The sequence below is a fragment of the Mus caroli genome, unplaced genomic scaffold (assembly GCF_978045245.1).
Source record: "Mus caroli unplaced genomic scaffold, Mus_caroli_1 scaffold_11, whole genome shotgun sequence".
Classification (NCBI taxonomy): Eukaryota; Metazoa; Chordata; class Mammalia; order Rodentia; family Muridae; genus Mus; species Mus caroli.
This window is the reverse complement of record NW_028227266.1, coordinates 64,649,439-64,669,549: the sequence shown is the minus strand read 5'-3', so window position 1 is coordinate 64,669,549 and position 20,111 is coordinate 64,649,439. Positions and strand designations below refer to the sequence as shown.

The 20,111-nt window shown below is 40.7% G+C and overlaps 1 protein-coding gene across 12 annotated transcripts in view; it reads right to left on the bottom strand.

Moving 5' to 3' along the window:
* Nucleotides 1–20,111, bottom strand: part of Csnk1g1 (casein kinase 1 gamma 1) — a 130,562-nt gene that overhangs the window by 34,510 nt on the left and 75,941 nt on the right. For all 12 annotated transcript variants that reach the window (XM_029481319.2, XM_085844723.1, XM_029481318.2 and 9 more), the window contains 2 exons: nt 7,201–7,352; nt 4,449–4,683 (listed from right to left, as the gene is read on the bottom strand). In XM_029481319.2, coding sequence (XP_029337179.1) covers nt 4,449–4,683; nt 7,201–7,352 — 387 coding nt within the window. The remainder of the gene's footprint in view (nt 1–4,448; nt 4,684–7,200; nt 7,353–20,111) is intronic.

The following is a 20,111-nucleotide window of genomic DNA, read 5'->3' as shown; positions in this document are numbered from 1 at the left end:
CTTGACTATGTTTCTAGCTTTTCTCTCCTTTGAAATAGGAAGATAAATTAGTAACTATGGAATAGTTGACAAAATCTTTGGATGTCAACACTGAATATTAACTAGTATATGCATCTACTTTGAACTTGACAGTTATGGCTCATCAAGGCATTTATTATTTATTGTTCTTGTTTTACAGAGCTAGACTTTAATGTAGCACAAGACAGTCTCAAATCTGCTATGTACTTCAGGATGATCATCCTGTCTCCACTTCTCAAGTGTTCAAAGTACAGGCATGATTTGTATTTACTTTTTGTTTTAGCCAAGTTTAGAGCTTCGCCAAAAGAGATTACAGCTGGGCTTGGCGGTGTACATCTTTAACCCTAGCACTAAAGAGGCAGAGGCAGATGATCTTGGTGAGTTCAAGGCCAGCTTGGACTAAATGATACCCTGGCTGAGAATCAGGGATGTGTGTGTGTGTGTGTATACACATAAAGAGAATTAAGAGACTACCTTGAACGTATCTTATTTAAGACAGGCTGGCCTAAAACTCATGATCCTTGTACCTCAGCTTCCCAAGTGTTGGAATTACAGGACTGTGTCCCACCACTTTGCTAAGTTATCGCTTTCAACTTGATTCTAATCTTTTGAACTCAAAGTAAAATCCAAGATTGTCATCTAGGCTGGGAAAGTGACAGACTAAAAATACAGCACAACATAACATAATTGCTGCCTCAAATTATGGGAAACTTGCACAAGAAGGAATGAGTAGTGATACTGTAAACCTGGTCAAAGTGTCATGCTCTTTGGAAACGGGCCCTAAGTGGGAAACCTACTATTGTTTTTTTACTTAAAGACACGTCAAGCTGCCTACTAAATATTTATGTTTAGACCCATATATTAGTGCTGTTCTCCACTTTTGCCAGAAAAGTTTCTGAGAGACTCCAAACTGCTGAGTGCTTCCCCTAATGGGCTATCTCTACCCTCCAGCAAAGCTCAAGGGCCATCACAGAAGGAGGTGTGGGAAGAACGTAAAGGCTGAGGGTGGAAAAGAGTGCTATATAAACAACAGTCTTTGGGACAGGACATGGCCACTGCACTCATCAAATTACAGCAGCCAGCCAATAACTCCAGTGTGGGTGGGGGATGCTCCTGAGGCTCAGCTGAGGAGTGACTGACAACTGATGGTTGGTAGAGGAAGAGGAAGTCATTTTATTTCCAGGATATGGCTTATGCTCTTGAAGGCAGCACTAACTAGACTCAGTGGGTTATTCAGAAGAGGAGGAGGAGGAAGAAAAGGAAAAGATGAAGGTTGAGAGGAGCATTGTTGGAAGAGGTCCAGGAGTTAGAGGGCTAGTAATATAGATTTACACACACACACACACACACACACACACACACACACACACACGTCAAATAAACAAGAAATATTTTAACAACATAAAATTGAACAGTACTCTACAGAGTAGATGAACTGCTTCAACTTAAAAGCTTTCATTCTGTCACTGTCACCTGCGCATATCACTGTACCTTGCTACTACTTCATAGTTGCCCTCTAAACAGTTCCTACATCATACACCTTCCAGCTCACCTTCTTCATTTGAGGGTGCCCCCGTCTGCAAAGGCAACTTTATAAACAGTACTGTGACAGAAGGGGGACTTTCCTTAACTTTTTGTTTTGTTTTGTTTTTGAGGATGATGTCTCATTTGGTAGCCCAGGCTAGCCTGGAATTCACTATGAAGCTCCTGGTGATCCTCCTGCCTTCTGTCTATACAATGCTGAGAATACAGAAGTGGGCCACTATGCCTGACAAAAAGGGTTTTGAAAAGGCAGTTTCTAATTAAAAAAAAGGATACACCCATGACTGGGGCATAATTTTGTGAAGGGTCTTCCTTGAATGAACAGGTCCTGGATTAAAAATCACTAAGAATAAAAGGAGGGGAAAAGCGTTTAAAAGGATGTAAGAAAACATAAGCTCTCCAGACAGTTTGGCCTACGTGAGGTGTCTGAAATTTGCAATAAAATGTTACAGGATTGAAAACAAGTAGTCAGACAAAAAGTTTGTTAACAGAGCATAGGAAATAAGGAGAGGAGCAGAGTATGTGAGGTGAGCAGACAGAAAGGGAAGCACAGCAGGAGAGTTTCCCACACAGCATCACACCTCTGCTTTACATCTGTTTCCTATATGTAACAGGAAGCCTGGGGAGAATAAAAAATTCCCTAAGCAAATGCTTCAATTGTAGCTAAGTGAGCACTAGAGGGCGAGCTCTCCACAGATTTACAATTTTCAAACACACACACACACACACACACACACACACACACACACACACACACACACGACGTAGCTCTGTAAGTCCTGAGGGCGGGGGGAGGGGAAGCATTGCTCTGGGACACAGAACAGAGAAACTATGAAACCTAAACTAGGTGTGAGACCTAGGTCTGTGGTCACTGTTCCTATTAACTCATATTAACTCCATCTAGTAAAGTGAAAACGCAGCCAAGCCACCTACATTGGGCCTCAGTTTCTTATATGAAAATAATGTGGCCATTTTAGGTAATTTGAAAAATCATTTTTGAGCTCTAAAAATTTATTTTTATCTATTTTTACTTTATTTTATTTTTGGTTTTTCAAGACAGTGTTTCTCTGTGTATCCTGGCTGTCCTGGAACTCACCCTGTAGACCAGGCTGGCCTGGAACTCATAAATCCGCCTGCCTCTGTCTCCCAAGTGCTGGGATTAAAGGCGTGCACCACCACGCCTGGCTGAGCTCCAAAAATTTAAAATAATCAATATTAAACTATTTATTAGGTCTTAAATCTTCATTTCTCTGTTTGTCTGCAGGTAGGTCTTAAAATGTAAATGAAAACCAGCACGTGCTGTCTCTGTACTCTGGATAGTCTGCACTGTAATGCAATAGGTAGGCCCTCCTCACTCTTCACAGTGGGTTTGTTGTTGTTTTCAAAGAAGGGTTTCACTACTAGGAAATGAACAAGACACAAATATCTTCAACATGGTGGAGGCCCCCTTCAGGTTATAAGAAAAATGTGTTTGCTTTACAGGCACAACACCCCAATTTTAGGCTAATCATATTTTGTTCAGAGAAAGAGTGTTCTCTAATTTTAGCCATTAAATAATGGTTTTAAACCTGGGCTGGGATGTTTTAATCAATGGGAGATAGCTCATCTGATGTAGTGCCAGGTAGAACACCTTTTCCTTTGCTAACTTCCATTACAAAGTGAAGAGCACTTCTCTGAGTTATTTGACAATATATTTCCCAGGGTCTCCCTCCCTCATTACAACTTAAAAAATATAACACATTTTAAAGCCAACAACATTAGAACTCCCAGGGACACTTCTCTAGTGTGATACCTGAGATAGAGTTTATGAGTTATGTTTTGTTTGAGACATGGTCTCACTAGGTAATCTCAATTGGCCTATAACTTGCTATGGAGATGAGGTTGGTTTCAAACTCAGGGACCCATCTGCCTATGCCTCTAGAGTGCTGAAATTAAAGGTGTGTGCTACTAACCCAATTACAAAAATTTTTATCAACACAGGGGCACATGTCTTTAGTTGCAGAATTTGAGAGTTAGAGGTATCCAGATCTCTGAGTTCAAGGCTACATAGTGAAACCCTGTCTTGAAACACACACATACACCATATGAGAGAGAGAGAGAGAGAGAAAGCGCTACACTATGTAGAGAAATGGAGAACAAACATAATGGTAAGGCATATTAGATTTGACCTGAAGAACACTTGGGCTCAGGAAGCCTAACTTTGGAGATAATTCTAGTGGCGATGGCAGAGCACCAACAAGAGGAAGTGCTCTACTGTCATACAGGGTAGATGCTCAAAACATACTTTATAGAATAATAAAGATAATTGCCATGAGGGATAACCCACTGGGCTAATCATACTATCCACATCACGTTTTACCTGCATGTATGTCTGTGTACCACATGTGTTCCTGGTCCCAACAGAATAGATCAGATTCCTTCCTTGGAACTAAAGCTACAGCTGGTTATGAGCTGACATGTGGGTGCTGAGAACCAAACCTCCAAACCTGGTCTCCTGGAAGAGCAGCTAGTGCTCTTAACTGGTGAGCCATCTCTCCAGTCCCAGCACCCATGTTTAGTGAAACCCCTTCATTAACATAGGGCCTAGCCTGATGTCCTCCTTTTATGTGTACAGAGAGTCATGCACATGTAAATAAATACAAGTCTCATTACTTAATGCAAATACTACTATCATCTTGCAATAACTCTCAAACTGCTGAAGAACGAAGCATCAGAAAACACAGAATTAAGATATATGAGAACATCACCAACTTACCATTCCACTCTCAAGGACAAAAATGCCACTTACCTTGTGATGCAACAGATGGTACAGGTTGTAACGCACAGTGTAATGCACAGTCAGTGTTATGGGAAGAAGATGCCCACATAACCTGCCCCTTTCAACGCACCTTTGCCTAGATGTGTGTTGATAGACATGTATCGCGCAGTTCCAGTCAAACTTTTGTGCTCTCTGTAAGGTATGTGTTTTTTGGTTTCAGGATCAATATATTCCTTGGCCAGTCCAAAATCTATAATGTGTATTACATGCTCTTTCTTATTGCCTTGTCGGCCAATCAAGAAGTTCTCTGGTTTGACATCTCGGTAAATAAGATTCTTTGAGTGTACATACTCCATTCGAGAAAGCTAAAAGAAAGAAAAAATAATAATGGAAATACCTTGAAATAAGCAAGCTGGGGGAGGGAGAATCCAAAAAACTTTTGTTAGAGATGGGATTTCACTATGTAGCTTGACTGTCCTGGAACTTACAGAGATCTGCTTGCCTCTGCCTCCCAAGTGCTAGGGTCAAAGACATGTGCCACTATGCCTGGCCCAAATATTTCTTTTTAAAAATTATGTTTGTTTATTTACTTACTGTGGTGTGTGTGTGCATGAAAGTGCATTCATAGGTGTGTGTGGCAGTCAGAAGATCACTTCTTTCCTCCATGTGGACTGAGGGCTTAACCTTAACTTGTCAGGCTTGGTGGCAAGTGCCTTTACCTGCTGAGTCATTTCACTGTGACTCCCCCCCTCACATTCACCCCGCCTCCCCAGTTTTAGTCTTTCCTTCCCATTGTTCTGTATCACTCTGCTGTCTAGGCTAGGCCTTGAGCTCTTGGACTTAAGCAATCTTCTTATTTGTGTCTGCTAAGCAGCTGTCATCATAGATATGCCACTGTCCCTGGCTCAACATAAGGTTTCTGAAACTAAAATGAAAACTCATCTCTTGGCTGGGTGTGGTAGTGTATGCCTTTAATCCAAGATAGATATCTATGAATTCAATGCCAGCCTGGCCTACCTAAGAAAGTTCCAGGCCAGCCAGGGTTACTGAGTAAGACCTTTTCTCCAAAAAATAAAGTAACAACAACAACAACATCATCATCCACTCTTTTGGAGGGGGGGGGGGGGGGGTCGTGACAGGGTTTCTCTGTCCTGGAACTCACTCTGTAGACCAGGCTGGCCTCGAACTCAGAAATCCACCTGCCTCTGCCTCCCAAGTGCCGGGATTAAAGGCGTGCGCCACCAGTGCCCGGCACATCATCCACTCTTATCTACCTCCCACTTTACTGACATAAACTAAAACTATATTTTAAGGTTTGTTTTATGATTTTACTCATGCATATGTATGTGTGCCTTCCTGAGTTTATATGTACCAATTGTGTGCATGTGCCCACAAGGCCAGAGGCTATCAGATTCCCTGGAAATGGAGTTACAGGCAATGTTAGTTATCTGATGTAGGTCTGGGAAACAAATTCAGATTTTCTGCAAGAGCAATAACTGCTTTTAACTGCTTAATCTATCTCCAGCAAGCCCCCACATCCAAATACTTTTTGCTACAAACATATATCAACTATTAAGATTAAGAGAAAACAATGAGGTCATTAAGTTTGGCTAAGATGGTAATACTTTTACATTATATATTGTAACTTGCAAATGTGTCCTCTGAGACAGGCGCTATTGCCACCTCACCTCCTGCCACACTTTCTATTGTTAGTTGCTTAGGACTCTTTAACCCCAATCTTGGTATTGCAGAAAGAAGAAAGCAGGGGCCCAGTAAAATGGATGCTAGCCTGACATTAGACAGCTGGCTGGCAGCAGGAGGAGGATGAGCAGTGTAGTGACCAAAGCTCAAAGGAAGTAATTGTAACATTATATCAAATTTCATTAAATAATTCTATCTATAAAGCATTTCTGCTAAGCACAGAAAGGAAGGCTTAAATCCTTGAGCAGAGTCAATTTTCAAGTATTTCCAAATTGCTATAGGATGATGGTGAGCCCATCACTAGACTTCCCGTGAATTAAGATCTACCTCCAGGCTGTGGAAGGGTGGTGGTCCACAATCACCCGAGCACTCAGGAGGCAGAAGCAAGAATATCTAAAGTTCAAAGCCAGTCTAACTAAACTGGTGAGATAATACCACAAAACAAAACAAAATAAAACAACCCAATATTTGAAATCTTCCCTTGAGGGGCTAAAAAACTTCTCAAAGAGACTGTTCTAATTACTCAAAGTAGAACTAGTATTTCATTTGGCTGTAAAGCTTCTTGGCCAGCCCACAAATATATAATCTGCCACATGTTATATATGGTATATTATCTGTAACATCTCAGTTACGTGACTTTGAATAAAGGTTGGTACCTTCAGTCTTTTCTAGTTTTCAACAGTGAGAGAAAGAAGGCATGATAAAAGCTTATAACTGTGTGCCTAAGACCTATAAATAAGATGCTGAAGCAATTACTTGAATTCACACAGCTCCACCTAATCGTCCTCTTTCTCCCTAATGTAAATTATATTCCCCCACTTCAGTTACAGGAATGGTTCTGCTTCAAGGTGCAAATTCTTAAAATAGAGCACACTGCAGATGCATTGACTTCCCCCAGTCAACCCTCTGTAACCCTCGCAGTTGTGTGACTAAGAACCTGCCTTAGCTGTTTGGCATATTACATACTGGCCAAGAGGCTTTGTGGCCAAATTATACACAGGAACCAGCTAAAGCAGCAGCTGCAATAGTTCCTTTCAGAAGTCTGCCAGATCCTTCTAGAATGCCATTAAGCCCGTAAAACCGAAGTCACCAGATCTCACTGCAGCTAATACATCATTAAAGGGCCCTCAAGGAGGTGGGCAAGGGATCCATTTATCTTCTGGAACCACACATCTACTTACCAACTGGATGGCTATCATTAACACCGTCTTCAAAGTAAACGTTCGGTCACAGAGGTCAAACAGGTCTTCCAAGCTAGGGCCAAGGAGTTCCAGCACCATGGCATTGTACTTCCCACATGGTCCAAAGTAATAAACCTGTGGGAGGCCTTCACCTGAAAGCAGAGGGGCAAATGGGGTACAGAGTGAGAGACACAAAAACTAAAACATAAGACATTAGCAATGAATGTAATATAAAGTGTAATCTGTAAGATTTCAATTTCCTGTCAAGAGTCCCTCCTGGAAAAGTTAAACTGAGTATAATAGCTTCTGTGGAAACTATTACTGTGTGGAAAAGGCAAAGTCATTGCACAATATGTCCAAATAAGCAGTTATTTAATACCAGAGTGCCAAAGGCGTTTCCACTGCTGTATAAAAGAAAATGGTCTCTGATCCATTATTGCTTCAGGATGTAAACTATTCTCCCAAAGGATGCCTGAAAGTGCAGCATCATAAAAGGTTCAAAGGGAGCCTCACCGAGCTCAAATACAAGCTAACAAACCTTGGTACATCCGCCTAGTTTCATTAGCACTCCCTGGGCTCACTGCTAAAGCCAAAAAGAGTTGTTGGTAACTGCTGCCCCCTGGAGAGTCAGACTGAGAGGCAAGGTCAAAGAGGTGCAGCCTGGCCCTAGGCCAGCACAACTGGTTTTCTTTTCACACAAAATCTCTGTAGGGGTTTCTTTTTCTCATCTAGGAAACAGCAGACACTTGGCATTTGTTGTTGTTAAGTAATTATGAAAGGAAAGGGAGAAACTAAAATCTAAAATGTCTCAGTTTTCCCAAATTTGAAATTCATATGTGAAGCTAAAAATCCAGGTTTTCTTGACTAAACAGCAATTTGTGAATTAATTCTTTACAGTGAATCATAAAAACAAGGTATTCAATAAATGCTTCTAAAATGACACCATAAGAACAGTAGATTCGGCGGGCAGCGGTGGCACACGACGCCGTTAATTCCAGCACTTGGGAGGCAGACACAGGGGGATTTCTGAGTTTGAGGCCAGCCTGGTCTACAAGAGTGAGTTCCAGGACAGCCAGGGCTATACAGAGAAACCCTGTCTCGAAAAACAAAAACAAAAAACCAAAATAAAAAACAAAACAGTAGATACAAAACATCTAATAAATGACTTCATCTTCATCTTATGTAGCAGCAACATTCCCATCTCACAGGTATGTGTACATTAGTCTACAGTTATGCATGGTGTCGCTTACTACTGCCTCTCCTTCAAAGTTTAAGAAAATATAATTTTATCTATCTATTTATTTATTTTAGTTTTTTAGAGACAGGTTTCCCTGTTTAGCCCTGGCTGTCCTAGAACTTGATCTGTTGTAAACCAGGCTGTCCTCAAACCCAGAAACCTACCTGCCTCTGCCTCCAGAGTGTGCCACCATGCCTGGCATCCATCTTTTTATTTTTTTAAAGAGTTATTTCTGGGGCTCGGTTGATGGTTCAGCTGTTAAGAGTTAGGCTCACAGCCAAAAAAAAAAAAAAAAATTTATGTGTACGTGTGTATATATGTCATGCATGTATTGGTGCCCATGGAGGCTAGAAGAGTGCATCAGATCCTCTGGGACTGGAGTAACAGGTAATTGTGAGATGGGGATGCTGAGAACTGAACCACAGTCCTCTAGAAGAGGAAGAAGTGCTCTTCCCGGCTGAACTGTCTTGTCTCTCCAGCCTCCATTCTTTTCTAATTTCCATGGATGAAACACAGGCGGAAGCAACACATATTTAACTATCCTTTTCCTCAAGGAAGGCCTTATATATCTGTAGATACTGTGACTCATTGCTACAAAGGGTGTATGCTTAGCTTTTCCATGTACTGTATCAATCTGTCTTGTTCTCTTTAGACCCTTAAACCATGTGTAAGTATTTCAGTGAGTTCATGATAGTCTGTATCATCTAATAAGGTACTCTCGGCTCCTCATAATTCTGGAGTTAATTTTATTCTGTCTCCAAATAGAAACAGGGTTTAAACTGAATTGTCTTTTTCTCCATATTTACTAAAAACTTACAAAAGCATTTTTGGGTAATGCTTATAATTTTTACTATAATGTCAGTAATAAATTCTGTATACAAACTTCATAGCATGAGGAGTTCCTGTGTGCTGTGTGAGACTTCAGAAGGCCTCCATGTGCATGTAGAGATGTTTGCCATCATCTGCAGGCCACTGCTTAGTTGTACAGCATTTCTAGGGAGGTACTAGTTCCAAGGAACTAGTGTAGAGAGCGTTCAAGTCAAGAGGTCTTGAATCTAGTATCTGCTTCTATACTTCTAGCACATTCCTTTGCCTCTCTCTGTAGATTGGATTTTTTTTTAATCTTTCCCAATATAGAAGAATTTAAACTAGTTCCTCTTTAAATCTAAATTATGACTATTATTTCCTTCTAGCTACCTTCTAGGCTCATCTTTGTAAAGCTACAAAATCAGTGTGAATTAAACTTAGATTCCATGTGGAGTAACAATTAAAATGTAAGCTACGAGTGTCATGCAACTAGAACAATGTTCACCTGAAACATCTCTAAAACTTAAAACAGAATCAGATGAAGTGACTTTGCTTCACACCTTCTGAATTAGAATTTCTAGGAGTTGAGCAGAAGCAAACAACACTCTAAGTGCTATGTAGCCCCAACTAGAAACTGCACCTGGAGAGGAGAAATATAACGCATTGCTTTGTTTTATGACTAATCTATTACCAGGACTCAGAAAATACAAACAAACCTGTTTCTACAGTTATTTCAGATTAGAGCAACTGAACTCTATTCATTTGAGACCGTGTATCACTATAAACAGTTAAGACCAGCCTCAAGCTTGCTCTCTTCCCGCCTTAACACACAGACTGTTGGCACTGCAGGTGTGTCACCAAATCCAGCTTCAGCGGGGACACAACACCTTTTAAAGGAATAATAGAGGTTATTTAAAAGGCTTCCTAGTGATGAGAATAGCCTTCTATCCCAAGGTTTTTAGGTTATTACAAGAAATGGACTACCAAGTAGAAAAGTGTCTTCGGGAGATGTAGCTGTAATTTAATAGAACTGTCTGTACAAAGATTTGCCTATGTATTTGCATGGCTGCCCATATAGTAGCTATAGACCTCCAAGGCTCTTTGTATAGAGATTACAATAATGTTTTACCCACCTCTGGGATGAATGCAAGTAAAAATTCTGAATCTTTCACTTTTTTTTGTAGAGCAATCTCCAATTTACTGCTTAATGCAATTTAAATTAACATTATGTTGTAGAATTCTTTAATAAGACTGGGAGTAAGGACAGTGTAAATGCAATACAGGCTATACACACGGTAAAGAAGGCACTTCCTGTGACTACTTACGAGAGAAAGGATGGCAAAACTGAGCAAAGAAATATGCACTAGATTTTCTTATTACACCATGTCAAAAACTAAGGTCGTTTTATAATCACTGTTCCTCCTCCTCCTTCTCCTCCTCCCTCTCTCTCTCCCCTCCCGCCAGCTCCTCCTCTTCCTCCTCCTTCTTCTCTCTCTCTGTCTTGTCTCTCTCTCCCTGAGGGGTGCAGGATTTTACTGTAACCTAGGCTAACCAACTCACTCTGGCCTGCGCTGACCTTGAACTTGAAATAATCCTCCTATTTTTGTCTCTCTAGTACTGGGATGTCAGGCTTAAAAACCACCACATCAGGCTAGCTTTATAATCTTTTATCTGCTCTGGAAATAATGCATTCATAAGTGAGGCCTCCCATTAAATCAGCCAAAGGAAAAGGAACAGTTTAATCATAGGTTAAATCCTCAGCAAACCTAAAGTGCAAGATTATGTCACATCATCCTAAGTATCTTTCCAGAAATAGCCTTTCCATTTAGCAAGAGCATTTTCTTGTAAATCCTGTAAGCCATATGTCTCACACACACATATATCAAGTTGTATAGCACAGGAAGTATGGTTACAACACCACAGCTAATTATCATACATTTAATTTGGGTTAAAACGACCATATCAACATTAATTGCTTATCTAGCATTGAAGCTGTTGCTACCTAAAAAGATTCCAAAATGCACTCTGAAGAATAACTAAGCAGAGATGTTTTAAATGTACACCAGGCTGAGAACTGAAATAAAAGCACCTGAAAGTTTTGGTAGCTTGCTTATAGTATTAAGTATTATATTAAGTATAATGTTAATTACACTTAACATTATATTAAGTATAAAGTTATATTATTAAGTATTATATTAAGGAAAACCCCCTAAGTTGTCTAACTGTGAAGCAAAGTCTACAATAAAATTTGGATATAAAACTAGGACTTAAGACGGGCGTGGTGGCGCACGCCTTTAATCCCAGCACTCGGGAGGCAGAGGCAGGCGGATTTCTGAGTTCGAGGCCAGCCTGGTCTACAGAGTGAGTTCCAGGACAGCCAAGGCTACACAGAGAAACCCTGTCTCGAAAAAAACCAAAAAAAAAAAAACAAAAAACAAAAAACTAGGGCTTATATTGAAACTTTATAGGTGGCTCATACCTATAGCTCCATCTATTCAAAAGTGGAGAGAGGAGGACTGCCGGAAGTCTGAGGTCACTGTGGGCTACAGTCTTGTTTAAAAACCAAACAGGTACGAGTACTTGTTGTTGAAGCATCGGAATGAGTTCATATGCCCAGCATGGTTTCTGAGACACAATGGTGTGTGTGTGTGTGTTGTGTGTGTTTGGGGAGAGTAGATGGTGGTAGTTTAACAGTAGTCTAGACTAATGGGAAATCCACTTTGTAGACCAGGCTGGCCTCAAACTCACAGTAACCACAGCTTTGTCAAGGATAAAGAACAGGATTGCTGGGGCTACTATCAGCTCAAGTTTCAGTAAAATGCCTCCTTAAGGGATAAGAAAAAGGTCTTGGGGTTTTGATTGTTGTTAGTTTTTGCTTTGTTTTTTGAGACAGAGTCTCTCTATGTAGCTTTGGACATCCTTAAACTTACTATATAGATTAAGCTAGCCTTGAACTCACAGAGATCCATCAGCTTCTGCCTCCCTAGTGCTGGGATTAAAGGCATGCACCACTATACCCAGACTAAGTTTTTTTTTTTTTTTAAAGATTTATTTATTTTTATTTATATGAGCACACTGTAGCTGTCTGCAGACACACAGCAGAAGAGTGAATGGGATCTCATTACAGATGGTTGTGAGCCACTGCTGTACTGGCTGGTTTTGTGTTAACTTGACACAGCTGGAGTTATCACAGAGAAAGGAGCTACAGTTGAGGAAATGCCTCCATGAGATCCAACTGTAAGGCATTTTCTCAATTAGTGATCAAGGGGGAAAGGCCCCTTGTGGGTGGGACCATCTCCGGGTTGGTAGTCTTGGTTCTGTAAGAGAGCAGGCTGAGCAAGTCAGGGGAAGCACGCCAGTAAAGAACATCCCTCCATGGCCTCTGCATCAGCTCCTGCTTCCTGACCTGCTTGAGTTCCAGTCCTGACTTCTTTCAGTGATGAACAGCAATGTGGAAATGTGAGCTGAATAAACCCTTTCCTCCCCAGGTCATGATGTTTGTGCAGAATAGAAACCCTGACTAAGACAACTGTGGTTGTTGGGAAACTGAACTCAGGACCCCTGGAAGAGCAGTCAGTGCTCTTAACCACTGAGCCATCTCTCCAGCCTCTAAGGTTTTTGGGTTTTGTTTTGTTTTGTTTTGTTTTGTTTTTTTGAGACAGGGTTTCTCTGTGTAGTCCTGGCTGTCCTGGAACTCACTTTGTAGACCAGGCTGGCCTCGAACTCAGAAATCCGCCTGCCTCTGCCTCCCAAGTGCTGGGATTAAAGGCGTGCGCCACCATGCCCGGACTTTTTTTTTTTTTTTTAAATAAAGACTTACATTCTTTAATTTTGTGTGTGTGTGTGTGTGTGTATGTGTGTGTGTATTTTTCTGTCTGTCTGTGAGGGTATCATCCTTTGGAGCTATTTGATGAGCATTGAACTCAGAAACTCTGAAAGACCTGTATATGCTCTTAACCAGTGAGCCAGCTCCAGTCCTGTTGACTGACTTATAGTCCTGTGACCGACTAGCTATTGAATTTCAACAGTACCCTGAAAGCTAAGGGATGCTGATTCATAACACACATGTAAACAGTAACTAAAGTCAGGACAATTCTAGAGAGCACTTGGAAGAAATAAAAGAGGGAAACATGAGGCTACCCAAATATCAGCAACATTTGACAATTCATTGTCTTGACAAACACGCCAAACTCCTATATTATATTGTCTCTGTTCATGTATGTCTTCTCTATAAACAGAAGATTAACTGTATGCAGTAACTATTGGATATTAATAATATTTTTGTGTTAGTAGCTAGCATTGGTCCAGGCATTTAGCTGATTTGAAGAAAAGGACTACTAATTAACAAATGCAATGTGATGAAAAATAATGGGAGTTTCTACCTGGAATGCATGCTTACCTTAAGATTCTAAAATGCACATACCACAAAAAGCAAAGCAAACTTGGCAGATTTTAAATATAGCGGGAATGCAAAGTAAATGGACACCCTTCTCAATATTATCTGATTTTCCTTGCAATAAAAAAGACGTTCTTTTGGGCCCAAGCCTCAATAGGAAAGATGGAAAGTAACTCAAGGTTGCAATCTTTGTCTGCACCGACTTTCTTCCATAATGGCTGTTTATGGTACCTTTAGTTTACCTTGTGTGATTCCCCTAAACAGGTGAACAATCATGCAAAATTACTCATTATAGCTTGTAGCACAAAAGCTACACTCAACGACTTTACTGTCTTAGCACCTGCAGAACTGAGTGTAGCACCAATGACCTCCAACCTCATCTATTAGGGAGACTGAAGAACATGGATCATAGGTTCAAGGTCACCTTAAACACAATGAAGACTCTGTCTGAAGAAAGTCAACAACCAATTAAACAACAACAACAACAAAATGTATCAGTTGTACCACCTACAAAGACTATCTGAGCTGTTTAAATGCAAAGGAAATTTGACTTTCTCCCCCCACCCAGGTCCCCCTCTCTCTTTGCCTTCTATCCATTTACAGATAAATACATTACTTTGGCCATGTCTACCTTGCTTGGTACCCAGGAAGCCCTTTCTTTCTTTCTTTCTTTTTTTTTAAAGATTTATTTATTTTTATTATATATAAGTACACTGTAGCTGTCTTCAGACACTCCAGAAGAGGGAGTCAGATCTCATTACGGATGGTTGTGAGCCACCATGTGGTTGCTGGGATTTGAACTTCAGACCTTCGGAAGAGCAGTCGGGTGCTCTTACCCACTGAGCCATCTCACCAGCCCCCAGGAAGCCCTTTCTTATCTCACTGGACTCTCACTCATCCTAGAGGACCTCAATAAAATAATGTGACCCTGTGATTACCCCATAACAGTGGAATTCATGGAGATGGTCACTAAAGGACAGAGGTAAGGTAGCGCATACAGCATAGATAAGCTGGGCAAGGTGACAGTTAATTTCCAAGGCAAGATAGCCCGTGATTTCATCACACCATTCAAAATAGTGTACAACTTAATGTGTAATTTAAAACTGTAGATCTTGCTTCTGAAATTTTTTCACGTAGTATTGTCAGATAATGGGTACCTGGAAAATGGAACACTGTACTTCTCTGACTTCCTGCTCTTGTGAATCACCACGGTTTTTTTCATTTGACTTTGAAAAGGAATTTCTAGCTCTAGCCTTTGAAAATGAAAGAATCCAGGCAAACAATTAACAATACTGGAAAATATAAGTCCCCCTCCCCTTCTGTGGTATTTATGAGGTACTGGAGAATCTATTCTAGGCTAGCACTTTCCCTTATTGAGTTATGGTCCAGCATTCATTTTGGGGCATTTATATAAACAAGCCTTGAATGTAAATTCTTTGAAGATGAAATAATGAGTCAAGGAGTATACATTCTTTAACATTTTACACGTGTCAGCTTCAAGTTATTGTTAAAAAATGTCTGAGAAAAACAAATTAAAAGGGGGAAATGTTCCCTTTGTTTTAGAGGTTCCACTCCACAGTCACTAGGTCCGATGTGTCTGGGGTTGTGGCAAGCTTGGCAGAACATCACCACAGAAGCATGCTGCTCACATTACTACAGGCAGGAAGTGATAAAAAGCCAAAGGCAAGTGTCCCAATAACATCTTTCAAATGTGCTTCCTCACAAGATTCTGCCACCCTCCAACAGCACCACAAACTGGTGTCAAAGGCTTTAAAACACAAGCCTTGGTGGGACACTTCAGATCCAAATCTTAACAGTATGTAAGCAAAGCTGCTGGAGCACTAAATCCTCTCTATTCTGTCTCTTGTCCTGGACCTGCATTCAACAGTTAATACCATGGTGCCATTGCTTGGGGATCTAAGCTGAGGGGTACCTACTATCCAAATGCTTGCATTACCACTTTTTATACTCAGTCATAAGTGTGTGAAAGAGTCTTTTGTTCCCAACCATGGGAGAATTGTTCCTGTATAAAAGAACTGCAGGGACAAAAATGGAGAAGAGACTGAGGGAAAGGAGATCCAGTGACTTGCCCAACTTGGGATCCATCTCAAGGGGAGGCTCCAAGGCCTGACAATGCTAATGCTATGGTGTACTTACAGAGAGGAGCCTAGCATGGCAGCGCTCTGAGGGGCCCAACCAGCAGTTGACTGAGACAGACACAGATACTCACACGAAAACATTGGACAGAAGCCAGGGACCCCTGTGGTTGAATTAGGGAAAGGCTGGAAGAAGTTGAGGAGGAGAGTGACCCCACAGGAAGACCAGCAGTCTCGACTAACCTGGACCCCCGAGATCTCTCAGATACTGAGCCACTAACCAGGCAGCATACACTAGTTGGTCCACAGCTCCCGACATATATACAATAGAGGACTGTCTGGTCTGGCCTAAGTGAGAGAAGATGCACCTAACCCTCAAGAGACTTGATGGAATGGTGAGGACTGGCAGGATGGGGCGGGGAGTGGGGGAACATCCTCTTGGATACGGGGTTGTGGGGGGTGAGGCAGAGGAATGGGATGAGGAACTGTCGGAGGGTGGACTGGGAGGGGGATAATGACTGGACTGTAAAAAAGGATTAAAGAGGGGCTGGTGAGATGGCTCAGAGGTTAAGAGCACTGACTGTTCTTCCAGAGGTTCTGAGTTCAAATCCCAGCAACCACATGGTGGCTCACAACCATCTGTAATGAGATCTGATGCCCTCTTCTGGTGTGTCTGAAGACAGCTACAGTGTACTTATATACATAAAATTAATAAATCTTAAAAAATATACAGGCTGATCTAATTCAGCAGTTAAAAAAAAGGATTAAAGATTTAAAAAGTGTCCTTTTGTCTTTTTATTCAATGTATCACTGATAATTCAAAATCAGGAGACTCCTTCTTGAACTATTTTTTTAATGTCACACTTAGGAAATGTTATTCATGGTATTATATAAGACTAGTATAAATAATGCTTTATAGTTTATACAGACTTTCAATTAATCCTATCAATTATGTAAGGGTATTTTTATTATTATTTTTTTTTAATAGAGAGCTGATCTGAAGTAACTTGCTCAGGTTGAGTAGATCAGTCAAGTCCTAAACCCTGACTTCTGCCTCTAAGTTTTGGTCTTAGGCCTTTCTGCTACATGACATTTACTTACCTGTGATCTAAATTCACAGACTTTAAGAGTGGTGGGATGAACTCTGTGCCATATTACCTTGACAGGATCCGAACCTATTTTTTCACTACCACACACGCCTATAAGTATATGAGCCCTGATGACAGTGGAAAACACTCATAATTAGGTTGATAGATTATTAATGCAAATGCTTAAGAAAATATTTGTTACAGACACACAGCTAAGATTTCAGTGGAAAAGCTCTAAATATTGTTTTAAAAATGAACATTTTGGCCAGATATGGCGGTGCACACCTGTAATCTCGGCAAGTTGACTCTGTGTACACTCCAGGCCAGCCTGGTCTACACGGCACGTGCAGCACAGCCAGCTACACAGGAACATCCTGTCCCAAAAACCAACCAAGTACACAAATAAATCCTAACAAGGAATCAATCTTCTAATTAAGCCTAAAAATTAAATACATCTTGTAGAAAACAACTTGGCATATATTTAGAATGATACAAAAAATATAAAAGGCAGATAAGAATGTTTTTATTCCCTGTGGGCCCATATTACAAATTGTTCCAAGAAGTATCCCAACTGGAAAAACAAGCCCATATAATGAAGATGTGTCTGCGGCCACCAAAACTCATGGTAAAACTTGGGTGTCATAAAAACTCACAGTAAAATTTAGTTGTCAGTGCAGCAGTATTGGAAGTTGGGCTGTTAGGAGAAGCTGATGGCTGTTTGCATAAGAACACATAAGGAATGAAATGCAGTGCCCTCAAGAGCCATTGGCGATAAGAATCTGGGTTGAAGAAGCAGCTCAGCCTGTGCCTGCTCACCTGCATGGGCTGGCTACTTCTGCCTGATCCTCAGCACCACAAAAACAAATGCACAGGCCTGGATATGCCTGCCTCCCTGGCTTCTCTTCTCTTCTCTAAGTATGTCCTTTTTTGTGCCATGAGTTGAAATTTTGTGATGTCTTCACCAGAAGATGAGCAAAAGTTTGCACCCACACTCTTGGACATCCAGAAACATGAATTAAGTATTTTTTTAAATTACTGTTTTAAGTATCTGTTATAGCAACAAAAAATTAACTGTATCAGGCCACTCACAGCACAAAGCCATAAGGTCCCATTTAATTTTAGCACCCACCCTTCTTTAAAAACAGAAGAGTCTTGGGAAGGTAAATCTAAGAGCCACTTCTTTTTTTTTTTTTTTTTGTGGTTTTTGGAGACAGGGTTTCTCTGTGTAGCCCTGGCTGTCCTCAGAAATCTCAGAAACTCAGAAATCTGCCTGCCTCTGCCCCCACAAGTGCTAGGATTACAGGCGTGCGCCACCACGACCCGACAAGAGTCACTTTTTTCTAAATGGAAAGGTACAAGCGTCTGCCACAGAGCAGATGCTGAGGGCTGCCGTGTCTTGTTTTTGTTTTTTCTTTTTATCCTTCATTCAAGTATGACTCTATTAGCTGTAGCATTCAGATGATCTCATAGTTTTTATTACTTTAAAAGGTATGAAGACATTTGAGAAAACAAAGTGAATTAATCTACTTTGCAGACTTTTAACCTGACAGATTATGAACACTTTATGCAACACTTTCCTTACAGAAGTACAACCATTAACATGGGAGTGTCATGGTGGTGTTTCAGAAGCAGTGTACCCAGAAGGTCAGTCTTCAAAGTCAGTCTAACAATGAAACACTTAGGGAATTTAAAAGACAACTTGGCACACTCGCATGGGATATGCTGCTTCTAATCTCCAAATCCAACATGTCTGATGGTTACTGTATTCCTTCATCAAACATTGCCAGTGAGAAAAAGGGAAAAGGAAAGGGGGACAGCTACCATAACTGAAGGGGTCAGGGAACTCTTTACAAGTAAGGGTCACTAGAGTCTTGAAGGATGAGTCAGCTGACTAGACTAGAGTTGGGAGCCTGTCAGCTGGCAGGTTAAGAAAGCTGTAGGGAGCCTTTGAAAGTACAAAGGTGAAAGCAAGGTAAGAAACAGTCAGCTCTATGGGACTAGAAAATTTCACAACCTTTTGCTGTTAGAGTTTTCTCTTTTTTTAAACTTTTTACTTTATGTGTATAGGTATTTCACCTGTGTGTATGTATGTGCAACATGTGCGTGACCCGTGTCTTTAGAGGTCAGAACAGAGTGCTGGATGACCACAAAATGGAGTAACAGCCACTATGTGGTGTTGAGAATCAAACCCAGGTCCTCTACCAGAGCAACAAGCGCTAAGCTATGTCTCCAGCCATTCACAGAGTTTTCTTGAATCTTGGAGTACCTATTAAACAATTTCTTTAAAAATAAAGGTAGATTGGGGATAGAGAGATGGCTCGGCAGTTAGGAATATTTGTGGCTCTTCCAAAGGATTGAGGTTCGATTCCTGCATCTACATGGATGTTAGAGTTGTGACATGGGCTCCATGGTTACTAGACATTCATGTGGTGCACAGAATGCATACATGCAGGCAAAGTACCCACAACATAAAATGGAAAAAAATAATTTAAGCTGGATATAGTGGTATGTCTCTTAAATTTCAGGAGTGAGGAGGCAGAGGCAAACAGGCACCTATGAGTTAGAGGTCAGGCTGGCCAACAAAGGCTACATAGTGAGAATATGTCTCAAAACAAGCAAATAAAAATCAGAAAAAAGAAAGAAGGAAGGGGGAGGAAGGAAGGAAGGAAGGAAGAATGAATTATGGAGAGGTCATTGGTAAAGCAATATCTAAGTAAATAAAAAGTAAGTATACTATACCCATGTTGTCTCAGTATAGCTTTAATACTATTTTCACAGGAAATAGTTTTTCCCCATCAAAAATATTCTTAAGGGCTGGGTATGTGTGATAAAATTCTTATCTATTCAGAGTCATGGATTTTGTTTTTGTTTGTTTTTGTTTTTTGTTTTTCAAGACAGGGTTTCTCTGTGTAGCCCTTGCTGTCCTGGAACTCACTCTGTAGACCAGGCTGGCCTCGAACTCAGAAATCCACCTGCCTCTGCCTCCCAAGTGCTAGGATTAAAGGCATGCACCACCACTGCCTGACCAGAATAATGTTTTTTTTTTTTTAAAAATACACACACACACACACACACACACACACACACACACACACACATATAATTTTCCAACCTTTACCTCCTAAGTGCTGTGATTATCACTGTGAACCACCACATGCTAATGGGAGCCATGAATTTTGTTTTAAAGTTTTCTAGGAGCCACGTATTAAAAGTAAAAATGTGTGAAATTAAATTTAACAATACACTATGCTTAACTAACATCCAAAGTGTCATTTTAAAACGCAATC